Below are 16336 nucleotides of genomic sequence, written 5' to 3'. Positions count from 1 at the left end.
TACACAATTGTGGAATATTCTATTTCATGTACTGCACCTACCTTCCAGATATCTCCCCGACTCAAACCTAGGTAGGTAGCTGCAATAACCCCCCTCCCAACACCAATTACCAACCCCAACCAACTCCAGTCCTATGTATACTCCCACAATTAACAATTACCACACTCCATAATCCCTTGCCCACCTAAAGCTGTTCAATACCCTCCACAAGCTGCTCCAACTCCTCCTCCCCCTTCTCCCCATTCATCAACCCCCCCAACAACCCCACCACCCCCTTTAGCCTCCTCTCCTTCACCTCCTCCTCCATCTCCCTACTCTTCACCCCCGCAACCTCCAACACCTGCTTCGGCAACCTCGCCAACCTCCCCACATTCAACCCATAACTCCGATGCGCCACCCCCTCGGCAACTTCATACAAAAACGTAACCTCCTCCTCCTGCCCATCCCCATCCCCCCCTCTCTCAACCCTAAACTTCATGTGCACACACCTCACCCTCCCATCCCCCAACCCCTCCGCCACCCTCGCCAGGTTCTGATAATGCGTGATAAACAAGGTCAAACACCCCACCTCCTTAACCACATAATCCAGCACCGCATGCGCAATCGCCGCCCCGTCATGCGTCGACGTCCCCCTGCCCAGCTCATCCAGAATCACCAGGCTCCTCGGGGTGGCGGAGCGGAGAATAGAAGCTGTTTCACTGACCTCAACCATAAAGGTTGATTCCCCCGCAAAGAGGTTATCCCTCGCGCCCATGCGGGTGAAGATGGCGTCGCAGGGGGTGAGCGTCATTTCTGTTGCGGGGACGTAGCTCCCCACCTGAGCAAGCAAAACGAGGAGCGCGACGGAGCGAACGTAGGAGGATTTACCGCCCATGTTGGGGCCTGTGATCAGTTGGGCCAACGGGGCAGGCGAGGAGAGGGAGGTGGTGAAGGGGATGTAAGGAGTGGAAAGGGTGTGTTCTGCTATGGGGTGGCGGCCTTCGACGATGGAAATCGAAGGGGGGGCCGTGATGGGGAGGAAGTTGGGTTTGGAGTAGCCTGGTAGGGAGGCCACCTGGGAGAGGGACAAAAGACAGTCCAATGTAGCGAGAGAGGAGACGGCGTCGCGGAGTGGTTGATACTCCGCCGCGAGAGACGAGAGAAGAGCCGAAAAGGCGGCATCACAGGCGGCGGCGAGGGCTTCGCGGTGCTGGTCGCGCTCGCTGATGAGTTTGATCACCTCTGGGGTGTGGAACCGAGAGACCTTCTTGGTGCCAGAGGTTTTGGCCCAAGAGGCGGGGACGTTTTTGAGGTCGGTGTTGGCTACCTCGATGAGGTATTCGATGCCGGAGACGGTGGTGTATTCCACCAAAACCTTCTTCTTGAGTTTGGCCGTGGCTTCTTTGCGGTAGGCGTCGAGATCGGCCTCTACCGCCGCGATCCCCAGCTTGTGATCGGTGATGTCGTCTGTCTCCTCTTCCTCGCGGAAGAAGTTGTACTTGTCGTCTTTTCTGGCGGCTTGGGCGTTGATCTTGTCGAGGTAGGAGGTGACGATGTCACCGATGGCAGGCAGAGAGAGAAGGGTCTCCTGGAGCAGGCTTGACTTGAAGCCTGTCTCTGCCGGAGACTTCACTCTGTGATACTCCATGGCAATTTTCTGGAGAGTCTGAAGGGTTGACAGAAGCTCTGGCCTAGTGCACTTTCCGTAGTATATACGGATCAAGCTGCGCTCCAGATCGGCCTTGATCGAGGCCAGCATGCCGGTCAGCTTGCTGACCTGAATGGCAGACTGCTTCTCTAGAAGCTCTTCTACTGCAGTGACACGCTCTTCTAGACGCTGCTGGTCAAGCAATGGACGACCAATCCATTTTCTCAGCAGTCTCTGGCCGGGCCTGGTCTGGGTTTTGTCCAATGCCCACATCAGACTACCCTTTTCAGAGTGGTCCGTAGAGTTTCGGTAGACCTCGAGACTCTCAAGTGTTGTCCCGTTGACCAACATGTGCTGTCGTGTACTAAACGACTGAAAGTACTTGGTCAAACCAAAGATATGTTGCAGGCCATATTCGGTGAGATGGTTGATCATTGCTGACAGACAGATGGTGACTGACTCCGGCAGCTTCAAGACCTTCTCTAAAAGCGCTGCTGAGTTCTCGTCATCCTCTTTGGTCTTGTCAGCATAAAACTGGGTGACATGAGAGTGAGCCTCAGCAGCCATCGTCTTTGACTTGGGCACCCGCTCAACCCGACTTCGATCACCGAACACGTTGGTACGGCTGCCAGAAAGATGCTTGACAATTTTGTCGGAGGCCTTGGACAAGTCACCGACAATGAGGAATTCGCAAGGCGAGATATGGAGCAACCGGGTCTCCATCTCGCGCCTCATGAAGCCATCTTCAAAGTCATCATAGATGATATCTCCGGTTGCAGGCTGTACGGCAATAATTCCGACTTGCACTTTCTCATCAGTGCCAGACCCCTTGGTCGGGGATTCAGTAAGACAAAGCAGATAGCCACCAGATGGAGCACCAGTGGTGTCTCCCGGTTGATCCAGCTCCCCTGTCTCGTCGATGTATGTGCCCTTGGTGTAGACATTGGTAAGTTTTCGGACGAATGGTGCGTTGCGATTGTCGCCGGCTTTCTTGAGGGCTGCAGTCTCAACTTGGCGGACAACACCAACTTTGTGACCAGCAGCAACAAGGCGTTTGGCGTGTACGTTGAGTCGGTGAACTGGCACGCTGGCAGAGGCGAATCGGTCGAGATGGGCTTCGGATGGATCTTGGCGAAAGGTCAGCATAACGATCGGAACACAACACATGCAAGTTGCACCTACGCTCATCGTATCTGAATTTGCCAGGAATGCACACAATGCTCAGCTCTTTGGCAGCTATCCGAGCATCCTCGCCAAAGAACTTGAACTTGTAACCAACTTCGACAATCAAGAGAGTATCCATGTGTTTCCTCTTGATATCGAGAAATTGGATTTCCATAGGCGTAAGCTTGCCAGTCTTGGCACCCTTCTTCTTGCCCTTGGTCGGTGGTGGTTCGTCCTCCTCAGCCTCATCCTCTCCTTCGGCGTCATCACCCTCCAGGCCTGGAGTAGAACTGTCTGGGGCACCATTGCGCCTCTTCATGTACGACATGCTGTCTGGATGGCCAAGCTTCTTGACAAACTTCTTGTGCAGCTCCTCCTTCTTCCGTCTCGTTGCCGCATCTTCGGTCTCGTCCTCGTCGGGTGCGCCAGTCTTTGAGGCGGACCCCGCATCGTAGACATATTTTCCGGTTCTGGATGAACTTGGGCCATTTCCAGCAGGAGGCGAGCTTGGAAGCTCCTGATTCTCGGACTCGTCATCGTCATCAAGGACACGCTTGGCGCGTTTGGTCAAACGGCTAGACCTGGTAGTCTTTTCAGTCCCATTCCCAGAGTCATTGTCCTCTTGGAGAGGTCGCTTGAACCTGGAGACTTGAGACGGTCCAGGGGCAGATGGCGAGGACGAGCGTCCGGCTTTGGAGTCGTCTTTGGCTGGCTTCTGGGCAGCCAACTTCTGTGACAAGCCATTGACAGTCTTTGGGGTGAAGAAACTAGTCAAGGATGACTGCTTCTTTTCGGATGGTTTCGAAGACCCAACCATGATGCCGCAGTGGATTTGGTCTGGTTGGCGATGCTATGTGTAGTCGTTACGGTGATGTCACGGCGGCACCAGAAAGAGACGACTGTACTCCACGGCAGACGCGTAGCCAAAAAATTGGACGCGCGCATTGAAACGCGCCGCGCGATTGAGTGGTTGCATTGAAACGCGCCGCGCAATTGAGTGGTTGCATCTGCAGAGAATTCACATGACCGCAACGTGGCCCGTGCTTAACCCCGCGCTTTTTCCAGCCTTCCCCTCAAACTCCGTCTGCCGCCCCCCGGAGTTTGGTAGGGATGGCCCCGGCCATTGCCTTTTTTTCCCAACCATCACCCAAGCGGAAACAGTCGGGAAGAGACAACGGCATCACCGCTGCTTCTTCAACAACTCCTCGAGAGAGATGGCATGTTGATTCAAAAGAGGAGAACAGAAAATTCCAAATTCAATGCCCTCGGTGCCATGCCCGATATTAGGTAGGCATCGGGACCAAACTTTGCGGTTACAGTCAACAACACCCAAGACTCATGCAGAGAGGCCTAGACATCTCTTGGGCGGCCCTAGGACCTCAGGTGCCACCGGCGAACGGTGCCGTCCCGCCTATGCTTCCCTTATTTTGTCCTGGTGCCGCAAACCACCGTGGCTGTTTGGGAATAGTTCCACACCCAGATGCGACAGTTAATAATGCATTTCATGGATTTCATCTCTGCTCTCTGTCTCTGCGTCCCGGGCACCTGGGAATCGTGTTTGTCGTCCAAGTGATATCGTGTGTTTGATATCAGCGCCTCTAGCCTCGGATGGCAGGGTGCATTATTTCCCTTCCCGAGGTGACAATATTGGCGTGCTTCAAGACTTGTCTGCACGTCATTGGCTTCATTGGCTTCGTTGGCTTCAAGCATGATGTTACCGCCTCTTTTTGATCCATCGAGATATCAGGCCGCCTGTGGTCTCGAGTTTCCAGCACTCTCTCCACAGTGGACTCGGTGATGGCCACATAGCGTGTCTCCCACATGGTAAAATGGCAAAAGGCACGGAGAAGGCACCGAGCTCACGACAACTTCCTGGTTGACAGCTGCAGAAACTAGCAAAACTACTAGTAATAGCCTCGGGCCATGTGTCCGGCACTCACCGCGCCCTTCCCCTTTCCCCTACACGCGCCTCACCGGCCGCGAGCCGATCAGATCAGATGGGATCAGCTCACCAGCGGAAAAAGTCTTTTTGGAAACGCTATCTGGACGCTAGAAAGCACGGGTAGGAAACGCCTGCTGAGCAAAAACGGCTGAGGGCCAGGTCCTTTTAGCCTGAATGAAAAGCCAAGCCGGGAGAAGTTGCGAGGCAAGCGTTAGCTCGATCCCTTAGCATCAACGGGGGAGCCGCACCCCAGAACGCCCAGTGAACGCCCAGCTGGAGATGCCGCCATGAGGGCGAACTTCGCGAAACAGAGCATCATCACTCACCAACCCGGAGAAACATCTTCGTTCTTGCACAAGCGTGTTTGCCCAACAGCCACTAGTGCTTCTGGCAGTGACATGTCGCCCTTTTGGAAGGGCCTCAAGTCAGCGCCGAAAACATTGATCAAGGCCGAAAAGAAAGCGGGGTGCCCCGGATTCCCACTCGTCGGAAACACGGGGAGGCTTCCTACGGACCAATCACCGGCTGTCGTTGGAAACTTGACGGCTCGCTACCCCACTGGCCCACTGGCTGTCTCCAAACATCACCATCATGTGCTTCGGCGGCGAGGGTGTGCCACTCCGGCTTCCCTACGAGATGTCTCCTCCGACTGGCTACCAGCTCTGCCCGCATTAGTATGTAGCTAGATTTACTCCGTAACCTTCTTCACCATCACCGCCACCTTGGCATCGGCCGCCTGACTTCGACCTCGACGTACCGGCACATCTCCAAGTCGTCTACGCGGAGCGGGATGTGCTTGTTTCCAAGCGTCGGGTTTGTGCCCAGCTTCTGCCAGCCCAAGCGAGGCCTGTGTATTATCGGCACGCATGGCCATAACATTGCAGTCGGTATGCATCTCATATACCTGCCGCCGTGACATCCTGGGACCCCCCCCCCCCCGGGGAGCTCCCGACTTTGGCAAATACTGCCTAATTGAGAAAGGAGTACACCCCTGCCTTCCCGTGGGCCAACAATTCGTCTCTTTTCCGCTGCCAACCATGGTTATCTCTCGAACGAGTTGAGAGAGCAGAGCCTTTGATTCCCTCCCTGATGACAGAAACGAAACCATCACAGGACGACGTTGAGACGTTAGTGAGCGTTGGCCAAATCAAGCTCAAGTGCGCGCCACATCTCAGCGCCAATATGCAGCGCGATCTCTTTGTCGGTCCGCTTCCACCGGCCGTGCATAGGTTGCTGAAAGTGGCGGCGGCGGCATGCTCCCATTCGCTCGACGCTGCTCGGTTGGCTGGACGCTGACCAGGAGCCCACGCGAAAACCGGTCCGATCCCCAAGACGGGCAAGCAGACGAGCTTGCCCCCCCAGGGGCGCCATCGAGGCCCATGTCTGCCAAGTCTCGGCAAGGAAAAAAAGTGCGGGTCCCCACAGGAAGGGCCAAAGCTGGGGGAGAAGTGGTCAAAGTTGGGGAAAGATTGGAGAGACCTGGTGATCAACTCGACTCCACGATGCTTTGGTGTCATCGCTCCATCTTTTTGCAGACTTCTCTGGGGTACGGGGAGGAGCGGGCTGGGGAGACCTGGGGTCCCCAGGAAATGTGTTGTCACGGAAATCAGGAGAGGAAAGTTTCACGAGCTTGACACAGTCCAGTCCTGAGTGAAGCATCTCGAATATGAGTACTGTGTACGTATGGCTTGATGGGACATACATACATATCATATTAGCCTCATTGACAAGCAACCCGTCTCCGGCCAGCCCGTCGGGAACTGGCGAGACCAACGCGAGGGGGTACTTTCAACTGAGAGCCAGCAATCTGTTGCCGTCCTGTCCCGTACCGACGACCTGTACGGGCTGTATCGGCGTGCATGCGAGCCCCATCCAGACGTGCCTGGAACTGAACAAAAGACACTAGCTATTTGCAGAAGTGGAGGATTCGCCGTACGGGTAGCGGTTCTGGGGTGGTGAGGTGGTGGGCTCAGGGCCGCAGTTGGTCAAGCTTCTCTGGTGTGAACATGTCCCACACCTCCTCCCCCCATGATGCCTGCCCAACCCCGGTTGTCCCTCGAACGCCTGGCCGGTCCGTCTGTCCGTCTTGGTCTCCACGACTCTTCCGTACCCCAGGGTTGGTTGACCGTCCCTGAGCAACATGTCTTTATAATCCCCCATCCCATCCTCGTTTTTGCGTTCCTGACAATCCCACCCTTTTAGGATCCAAGGAGCCGGGTCAGCTGTGTCGCCAACATCTTTCTTGAGAGCCATTCAATTGCTGCCTCTCTCGTACCTCACAGCCCATCGTCGAGTTCACACACCAACCATCCATCACCATGGGCATCTTCGATAAGAAGCCCCAAGCTGCGGCGGCCGAGGTCGCCCAGGAGGAGGCTCCTCAGTTTGAGAGAGTCAACTGGCGTCAGGAGCCCGGTCTTCGCAAGCTCTACTTCTTCGCCATCATTCTTTGCGTTGCCTCTGCTACCACCGGTTACGATGGGTACGTTTGGTTTCGGAAGCAAAACTGGGGGGTCCCTTGCTAACATGGTATATACAGTATGCTTTTCAACGCTGTCCAGAACATGGAGCAGTGGGACAGCTACTTCGAGAGACCCAGAGGTTCCCTCCTCGGTCTCGTCGGTGCTCTCTACCAGATTGGTTCTTTGGTCTCTATCCCTATCGTGTAAGTTTTGGATTCCAGAAAGAAGCCCAATGACAATCAACGATTGCTGACCTGGCCCGTGTCTACAGCCCTCTCCTCGCCGATAACTTTGGTCGCAAGCTCCCCATCGCCATTGGCTGCGTTATCATGATTGTCGGTGCCGTCATCCAGGGTTCTTGCACCAACATCCGTGTCTTCATGGGTGGCCGTGTCCTCCTCGGTTTCGGCAACTCCCTCGCCCAGATCTCGTCTCCCATGCTTCTCACCGAAATCTGCCATCCCCAGCATCGTGGCCGTCTTACCAGCGTCTACAACTGCCTGTGGAACGTCGGTGCCTTGATCGTCTCCTGGCTCGCCTTCGGCACCGCCTACGTCCCCACCGAGTGGTCGTGGCGTGTGCCCGCCCTTCTCCAGGCTCTCCCCTCGCTCATCCAGCTTGCCTTCATCTACTGGGTCCCCGAGTCCCCCCGTTTCCTCATTGCCAAGGACAAGCACGACCAGGCTCTTGCCATGCTCGCCAAGTACCACGCCAACGGCAACGACCAGCACCCCACCGTCCAGTTCGAGTACCAGGAGATCAAGGAGACCATCCGTCTCGAGTACGAGGCCAAGGGCAACTCCAGCTACGCCGATTTCTTCCGCACCAAGGGCAACCGCTACAGATTCGCCGTCCTCATCTCCCTCGGTATCTTCTCCCAGTGGTCTGGTAACGCTATCATCTCCAACTACTCCTCCAAGCTCTACGACTCGGCCGGTGTCACCGACCAGACTGCCAAGCTCGGTCTCGGTGCCGGCCAGACCTGCCTTGCCCTCATCGTCTCCGTCACCATGGCCATGCTTGTCGACAAGGTCGGTCGCCGCCCCATGTTCCTGGCCTCCACCGGTGGCATGTTCTGCACCTTTGTCTTCTGGACCATCTGCTCTGCTCTCTGGGACACCAAGCAGTCCCCCGGTGCCGACAAGGCCATGATCTTCTTCATCTGGGTCTTCGGCATCATGTACTCTCTCGCCTGGTCCGGTCTCCTCGTCGGCTACGCCATCGAGATCCTCCCCTACAAGCTCCGCGCCAAGGGTCTCATGGTCATGAACTTGTCCGTCCAGTGCGCTCTCACCCTCAACATCTACGCCAACCCCGTCGCCTTCGACTTCTTCGGCCCCACCAACAGCACCTGGAAGCTCTACCTCATCTACACCTGCTGGATCTTCCTCGAGCTTGCCTTTGTCTACTTCATGTATGTCGAGACCAAGGGCCCCACCCTCGAGGAGCTCGCCAAGATCATCGACGGTGACGAGGCTGAGGTTGCCCGCGTCGACCTTAACCAGGTCGAGAAGGAGACTCAGATCAGCGAGACCAAGTCTGCTTAAAGCAGTTGGCTTGTTTTTAGCTCTTGCTTTTTGTGGGGAAAAAAGGCGACTTGTTTGATGTTTTGTTTTGCGTGCGCGCGCGATTTTGATGTCGCTTATTATTTTAATTCGGGACATTGAAGATTATGTGTTTACGCGAACGATGAACAAAAAAACATTGAAGTTGCATAGTGGTGGATTTTGTTTAATATGCGCGCGCGTGTCTCTGTTGTTGGATGGAATAATCTATTTTTTACTATATACCCCCCCCCCAATACTATTACTACCTCAATACAAACCACCTACTCAATATATGTGTTTGGAAAATTATGCTTTTCGCTCGGTTTCATGAAATTTGTGATATATGGTGGTTGTGCCTTATGGATAGTTTGGAAGATTGGGGGTGCCGCGTTTGAATTTAGCCACGGTGAGGGAGATTGTCTCAAGGTGGTGATGGCTTCACCTTGGATCTCTGACTCGTTATTTTGGATTGGTGTGCTGATTATGTCGTTATCTCTTGGATTTAACCACGGTGAGGGAGGTGGAGAGGTTTGTGGTGATGGCTTCACTTCACCTTGTTGCCGGAAATGGAATATGGAGGGCTGATGGTAACTTTTTCTTTTTTTCGCATGACGATGTTGATTGGATCTCATCACCGGTCATCATGGCCCCTTCACTTGGGACAACTCATCACCGGTGATGATCCCAATGGCTGCCTGACTCTCGCTTCACGTCTTGACATTCTCCCATCCGCCCGGTTCATTGCCCCCTTGGCCCTGCCTGATGTAGGGAAACACTAGATCTGTTCCGTCCACTCGGGTTTTGGGTCCATCACGATTCGGGGAGGGGTTTCCAAACTTCAGGCATCTTTTGCACCTCGCGTGGGTTTTTCCCGGACCAGACTCTCCAGAAGGGTTTTCTTGCCGCAAGTTGGAGAGCGAGGAGACCGAGGGTCGGTACCACCACCAGACAAAGCCTAGATCTTACAGCAACATGAGGGCAACATCGAGGTAGGAATATGTGGCAAAGACAACAGCACTAGACCAGCCTAGAGTCTCTACTACAAAAGGGCATCATGAGACGAGATGAGAAGTTCTAGAAGCGAAATGGGAACATCACATTGGACCGTGAAGAAACCAAGAGGTTACAATCCGCCACGCATCATCACATCCCCATCCATCCTCAACTGATTATTCCCATCGATACCACCGTACCAAACATTCCCACCCCCCTTCCCCTCTGACGATCAGCTTCCCAACTCGAGCAATTGATCGATAAAACCACAATCATTTATATTACCCGCTCCCCATTATCCCCCCCCCCTCCCCCCACACACCCTTTCTCCTTCTTCAAGGTACCCCCTACCTCACCCCTAGGTACCGTCTACCACTCCTGCACGCCAACCCTTTTCACCCGTGGCACTAAAGCATAATACCCGGTCAGGCAAAATAGCCCAAACAGCTGGGAGTGGGCATCTTGGCCTCGACCCCGTTCTCCACATGGCGAGCAGGTACCGGATACTCGTCGTTCCTAGACTTCCCGTGTATTTACTACTACTTGCCCGCCTTCGGACTTGACTTCGTACCACCACATTCGCCATCCCGAAAGCAGTCGGGATGATCCCAGTTTGATTGAATCTAGCCCTTGTGCTTGCTCTCTCTCTCTCTCTCTCTCTCTCTCTCTCTGTGTGTGTGTGTGTGTGTGTGTGTGTGTGTGTGTGTGTGTGTGTGTGAATCCCCACCGCGGATGTACACACCTCACCTGTCTCTTCTGCATAAGGGTGAATAGGTGTATGCAGAGCTACTGCACAGAACTTCCCTTTCGCTTCTGGCTTTATACAGGGCAACCTCTTTGTTTCTGGTGTTGAGACCACGACGAGAGGGGACATCGCTCGACCCAGATAAATTTGAACCAAGACACATACCAAAATTCCACGCCTTGTCTGTCTTGGAATGTGCAGCCCCGTAATCTAATATGCAAGAGCCAGCGTCAAACCGGGGTTGTTTGATTACTGGGCTCCGACGGATACGCTGCTGGACTGGGCTACCAGAGGGATCAGTCCCACACTTCCGTTCAGACACTCCATGTAGAAACGGTGATCACAGGTACTGTTGAAATCCTACCGTACCAGAGAAATAAGCATGCCGTGCCGCGAGCCGTGACCCGCACCGAGAGTCTGTTCGTTTTCATATCACTATCATGATATGATCACGACAAGATAGACCGTTTTGAATGACTTGCAGAGGGAGACAATCTATATGCGGTGATACACCTCCTGCAATGGAGATCATGAAGACAGTCTTGAACAAACACACACAAAATATCTCAAATACTTTGCAGGAGGAACAATAATAAACCACGCACTCTAATAAGATTCAAAGTTGAGAGAGATAACGCGTCACTTGCGGGGATGGATAGTATAACGGTGAGGTATTAACTTGACTCAAATATCATAGAAGGATATCAGTAAAGTCCGATCTGTTCTATTTGTGGTGTTTGTGATAAATAGAACATCAGAGGCGCACCAATCGCCCACAGCAGTGGGAGATAAAGTCAGCTTCTAGAATGCTTCTGTAACATAACTGACCAATTTGCACTCCGAGACCTCTTTTATGGTTGCTGTGATTTACTCTGTCAGTGCATAGATATTTTCATGTTGTCTGACTGCATGAAGCCTAAAAAGGGGGCCCCTTTCTTAGGTACACAAACAAGCCAAGCCCAGACCAAGACACAGCAACTTCCTGAAATAAACTCTGTATTCCTCCTTTATCCTAAGCCCAACGGCAACACCAACAAATTTTGCTATGTTTTAGGGAGGGTAACCCATGCATGAGAGAGCTTGTCCATTCAGAGAGATGGTATTAAAAATAATAATAAAAAGTCAAAATATATGATGAGAGTGGGATTCGAACCCACGCCCCTTTCGAGACCAGGAAGATACTTCAGAGAAGAATCAGAAATTCAGGTGGGCCTGAACCTGGCGCCTTAGACCGCTCGGCCATCTCACCGTTCGTTGATGCCTTTACTAAACAAACCCAAGCTACACATTGGCCGCTCTCTCCATCGCACTGTTGATGCAGCATTCAGGGGCACTAAAACACCATAGAGCACTCCAGCAAGTATCATTCCCGTTGCGCAGTGTATATATGCAAAAGCCTTTATTTCTATCCTAAAACTACCATTACCCGGCCAAATCATTTTCTCCATTGCATGACCAAACCAATACCCTCGCCCAACTACCTCATCAGTCCATTCCCCAACCCCCTAAAACCCCTCCTAGTATCCCTATCCCGCACACTCTCTCTAACTCCCATTCCCTCTCTATTACTCCCCTTCATATTCTTTCCACCCCCAAGACCCCTCAACCCATCCATCCCCCTAATACTCCGTCTCCTATTCTCCCCGTTCAACTTGCAACATCCCCTCCTCCTCTTTTCCATAACCCCCCATCTGTTGCCGCCCACCACCACCAAGCCCAGGCACCTGCCCATTCCCGCCCAAAAACTCAAAAGTCCTCAAATCCGCCAAAAACCTCCTCAACCTCAACCCCGTCTCCCTCCTCACCAACCCATCAAAACTCCTTATCCGCCGACGCCGCACAAATAATCTTCAGTCCCTTCAGCACATCCTCATCAGAAATATCCCTGTCGTCTTCCATCTCCCTTGCTCCCACCCCCGCAAAAAGCCCCTTCCTCAAATTCCGCCCTTGCCCCAACCCTCTAGAAGAGTTCGACTCACTCGGCCTGAACCCCAACCCTCCAGGAGGCGGCATCATATACGGTATATACTCCCGTGAACGTACCGGTTGAACAATAGAAGCAGAAGGGGGCAAGTTAGCACACTGCTGCTGTTGCTGCTGCTGCTCAGCATCCATCCTCTCCCTTCTCATCATCGCCGCCTTCTGCAGCCTCTGCGCCGGTGTTGTTGGTGAGGGGGTTTTCCCGTTGCTCCCAGACGACGAAGACGTTCTTTTTTTGGTGCTGCTGCTTGTTGTGATTGTCATTGTCGTTGGCGATGACACTGCACCAAAGGGGGAGGAGCATTCCCTCACCTCCATCGCGTCGAGTTTTCGCACCACGTCATCGAGCGCTCTCTTAAAGGAGGATGGCGTGCCTAGGGGGTGGTGTTCCCATGTTTGGGGGAGGAGAAGCTCAGGTGTCTTGGTGATAACGCCGCGATTAATGACAAATGGTGCCTTTACCGGTGTCTTCCCCTGAGCTGGTGTTGGCATAGGAGTATTAATCCCCTTCCCCTTCGCCTCCAACTCTGTCTTTGTCTTCAAAACTCCCGCCTGCTTGTTCAAGCCATGCGCCTGATTAACACCCTTGTTCTCCATCAAGAGCTTCTGCTCCTGATCGATACTCCCCTTCACCCCCAACACCCTCACCTCCTTCTCCGGCGACGGCTCGCTCTCCTCAACAATAGTAGTAGGCAACTGCCTCCACGCACTAACCATACTACCCCCAGCCTGCCAATCACTCTTGATCCCATGCCTCACCTGCGGCGCCGTCCTTGGCGGCAGCAGCGCAGGCAACACCTTCTCATCTTCCCCCCCTCCCCTATCCACCTCCTTCCCCTTCACCGACCTCTCCCCCGAGGAACTATTCACCGGCTGCTCCGAAAGCGGCAGCAACGGCTCCTTCTCACTCCCAGAACTAGACCCCAGCTTCTGATATCCCTCCGGTTTTACCTCACTCTGCGATCCCACCGTAGTTCCCACATCCTCCGAACTCGCCGCCACAGACGACGCCGGCGCAACAGGCAAAGGCTTATTCGCCAAAAACACCGTACTCGCCCTCGCCCTAACAACTCTCTTCTCCACCGCCGCCAGCTTAACCGGCTCAACAGACGTACTACTCGACCCCGAATAAATCTCGTTATTCCGCGAGCTGCTGCCCTCCTCTTTCATCTCCGTCTCATCAGCCATCATCCCCCGTCTCGGCTTATAAACAACCACCGTCCCCGAACTTGACTCCTTACTCCCCAAAGAGGCCACCCCCTCCATAACCCCCGTCCCAAAACTCAACTCTTTAGCAGCCAAAGTGATATCCAAAGACGAAACCCTCTTCACGACGCCCATCTCCAAACCCCCCCTTCCCCTTCCCCCCCAACTTCGGACATTAGTCCCCCCAAACTGATCCAACCTCCTCGTCCTACTCCCCTCCAACTTCTTTCCCCCCTCATCATACCTCCTCACCTGTCCCTTCTGCTCGCAAGAAGTAACCGCCAACCCCACCTCCCAAAACTCCTCCCTCCAAGGCAAAAGCTCCCGCACCGTCCTCACCGAAGCCGTCGTTGACGGTGTAGACAACAACAACGACCCACGAGTCCCATCAAACGCCTTTGCAAACCCCTCCAGCTCACGGACAAATTCGTCAAGGGTTCGTTCAGAGTCGGTTTTGGGTTCGGTTCTTGTTGTTGTGGCTGCTTCTTCCCGCTGCTTGGGGTTCATACCTGAAATTTTTGCTACATCGGGGAGTTGTTTCTGGTGGGGGGGAACAGGTGTTGTTGTTGTTGTTGTGGTCTGTGCTGGCGGTGACAGTACCAAAGCTGATAGCCGTTGCTGTTGAATAATCGGACTTTTCCGGATCATGATCGACTCCTTGACTGGGTCAACTGAACGTTTGCAGTGGCGGGGATGGGCCTTGGGGAATACTGAATAGCGAGGAGTCTGCACTCGGCGTCGTGTAAGGTTGTGATCTACTGGTGTTGCGACTAGTGTTTTCCCTTTGGTACAGTCGAAAACAGCCTTAATGTGTTCAGTCTGTGGGCCCCCCGATGTCTGGTTCCTGGTGTTGGGATGTGATGATGGCTGGGCAGGTTTCTTTGGCGGCGCAGGTTTCTTTGGCGGCGCGTGTCTGTGTCGGGTTTCACCGGCTTGCTTGATATTCGCTCGAATATTATCTTTCGGCGGCGGACGCGGTGGCTTCGACGGGCTCCAAGAGCAACCTCCCACATTTTCCTCTGACGACGGCGGCGGGGGAAGAGGACGGGATCTTGGACTGCCGCCGCCTTGTTTGACATCACCAGCCTTGAGCTGCCTCGACACTCGCTTGGCCGTACTAGAGGTCCGACTGCCAGTAGAGTGTCTAAACGATACACGAACCCTGCTCCTCCTCTTTCGCCGTGTAAGGGCACGTTGGGCACGGCGTAGCTTCCTAAGGGACTCGCTCAGAGGCTTCCGTATGGCCTCCTGAGCAGCTCTATGAGCCGGACTGGCACTCGCGGTTGAAGGACTTAAAATGGGGGGAGCATCTGGATTGACATTGGGTGGTGGTGGTGGTGATGGCGTTGGTCTGAACTTTGGCCGACGGTGCGAACTTTCCTTCTAAGTTAAGTTGAATGCAGGCATCGTCCATATATTCCAAAAAAAAAAAACTCGATTCCAAAAAAAAAAACCCAGGCAAGGAGCCGGTGGTATGGCTGTTGGGCGCGTTTGTGTGAACAGTATGGGTGGTAAATGGAAGAGGAGTCTCAGACCTCAAACAACATTGTATTGGACGGAACCGGAAGCAAAGGAGAGGAAACTGCGACACCGAGCTGAGAAGGGGGACTCGAGATGGCTCATAGTGGCAGGCGCCAGGAACTGTTTTTGTTGTTGTTCGTGGTAACTACTGCCACTACTGGCTCACTCCTTATAGGTGCTCGAGAAAGAGCATGAGCATTCAGGGCGATTATTTCCTGATGTCTTTGACCCCTGGTGATGCATACATTTCGAGCTGGCGACGACCCTTGCGCAGTAGGAATTCAATTGCAGAGAAGTCTCTTTTGTCTAGACTGATGCTTTTCTCAAACTCCTCGCTGTTTCAAGGTCAGTATTGAAGTCATGTAGTGAAGCGTGAGCATCCTACCGAGCAAAGGTCTGAAAGTGTTTCCGTGTGGCCTCCGGCTTCTTGCGGCATTCTCGAAGACACTGCCGATAAAGACCGAGGACTTCTTTTTGGAGACCTGAGAGACGCATCTTGGGGTGTTGAGTATAGCGCAATTGGATGATGCAGGGCGATTTGAGATTATTGACATGCTGCACCTTGAATGAGATGACGTCGAAAATCCATGGCACAATTAACCGAGGGTCTGTGCGAAAGCAAGCTCCCTTCTCCTACGGAGAGAGGGTTATTTTTTTTAACTGGATAATATAATACGAGCCAAAATAGCTAAAAAATCTAATGTATCCTATATCTATGTATTTTTTAGCTAAATTAAATTAAAAAATAATAGTTTTCTATCAAAAAGTAATAATTATTATTATAAATAAAAAGATTTTTTATTTTCAATTACGTAAGTAAATTTTTTTTCTCAATAACTATTTTATGAACAGTACTAATATTAAAATTACTATACAGATATTAATTAATACAAAAGTAATGTCACGGCATCAAAGCGAGGCTCATAGGAAAACAGAGTGTAAGGCTCGGAAAGAGCAGTGCCGCTTCAGCTGTATTTAGACACCGCTTCGGAGGGAGCTTTGCGCCTCTTTTCCTTTACCTCGCGCAATAACAAGACACTTACCCTAGTCTTTGGTCGGCACTGTGACACGAATAATGAAATAGTGAGAAAACACACAAAATAACTACAACACTACGTATTCATTGCTCAGGGGCATTCCGAGACTGGT

The 16336-nt window shown here is 53.0% G+C and overlaps 3 protein-coding genes across 3 annotated transcripts, besides 1 other annotated feature; 1 reads left to right on the top strand and 2 right to left on the bottom strand.

The window, feature by feature from the left end:
- Nucleotides 1-184: 184 nt before the first annotated feature.
- Nucleotides 185-3608, bottom strand: PODANS_1_8810 (uncharacterized protein; the record flags this gene model as incomplete). Its single annotated transcript, XM_001908505.1, has 2 exons — nt 185-2742; nt 2810-3608. 2 exons carry the CDS (start codon nt 3606-3608, stop codon nt 185-187), a joined length of 3357 nt encoding a protein of 1118 aa, XP_001908540.1.
- Nucleotides 3609-7051: 3443 nt separating this feature from the next.
- Nucleotides 7052-8742, top strand: PODANS_1_8800 (uncharacterized protein; the record flags this gene model as incomplete). Its single annotated transcript, XM_001908504.1, has 3 exons — nt 7052-7215; nt 7273-7398; nt 7467-8742. 3 exons carry the CDS (start codon nt 7052-7054, stop codon nt 8740-8742), a joined length of 1566 nt encoding a protein of 521 aa, XP_001908539.1.
- A 2870-nt stretch (nt 8743-11612) lies between these two features.
- Nucleotides 11613-11729, bottom strand: a tRNA (tRNA-Leu).
- A 563-nt stretch (nt 11730-12292) lies between these two features.
- On the bottom strand, nt 12293-14314 carry PODANS_1_8790 (uncharacterized protein; the record flags this gene model as incomplete). The annotated part of the gene is made up of 1 exon (XM_001908503.1): nt 12293-14314. The coding sequence occupies one exon, from the start codon at nt 14312-14314 to the stop codon at nt 12293-12295; it is 2022 nt and encodes a 673-aa protein (XP_001908538.1).
- Between the last annotated feature and the right edge of the window lie 2022 nt (nt 14315-16336).

Source organism: Podospora anserina, chromosome 1 (assembly GCF_000226545.1).
Source record: "Podospora anserina S mat+ genomic DNA chromosome 1, supercontig 2".
NCBI lineage: Eukaryota > Fungi > Ascomycota > Sordariomycetes > Sordariales > Podosporaceae > Podospora > Podospora anserina.
This window is presented reverse-complemented; position numbering and strand designations above follow the sequence as displayed.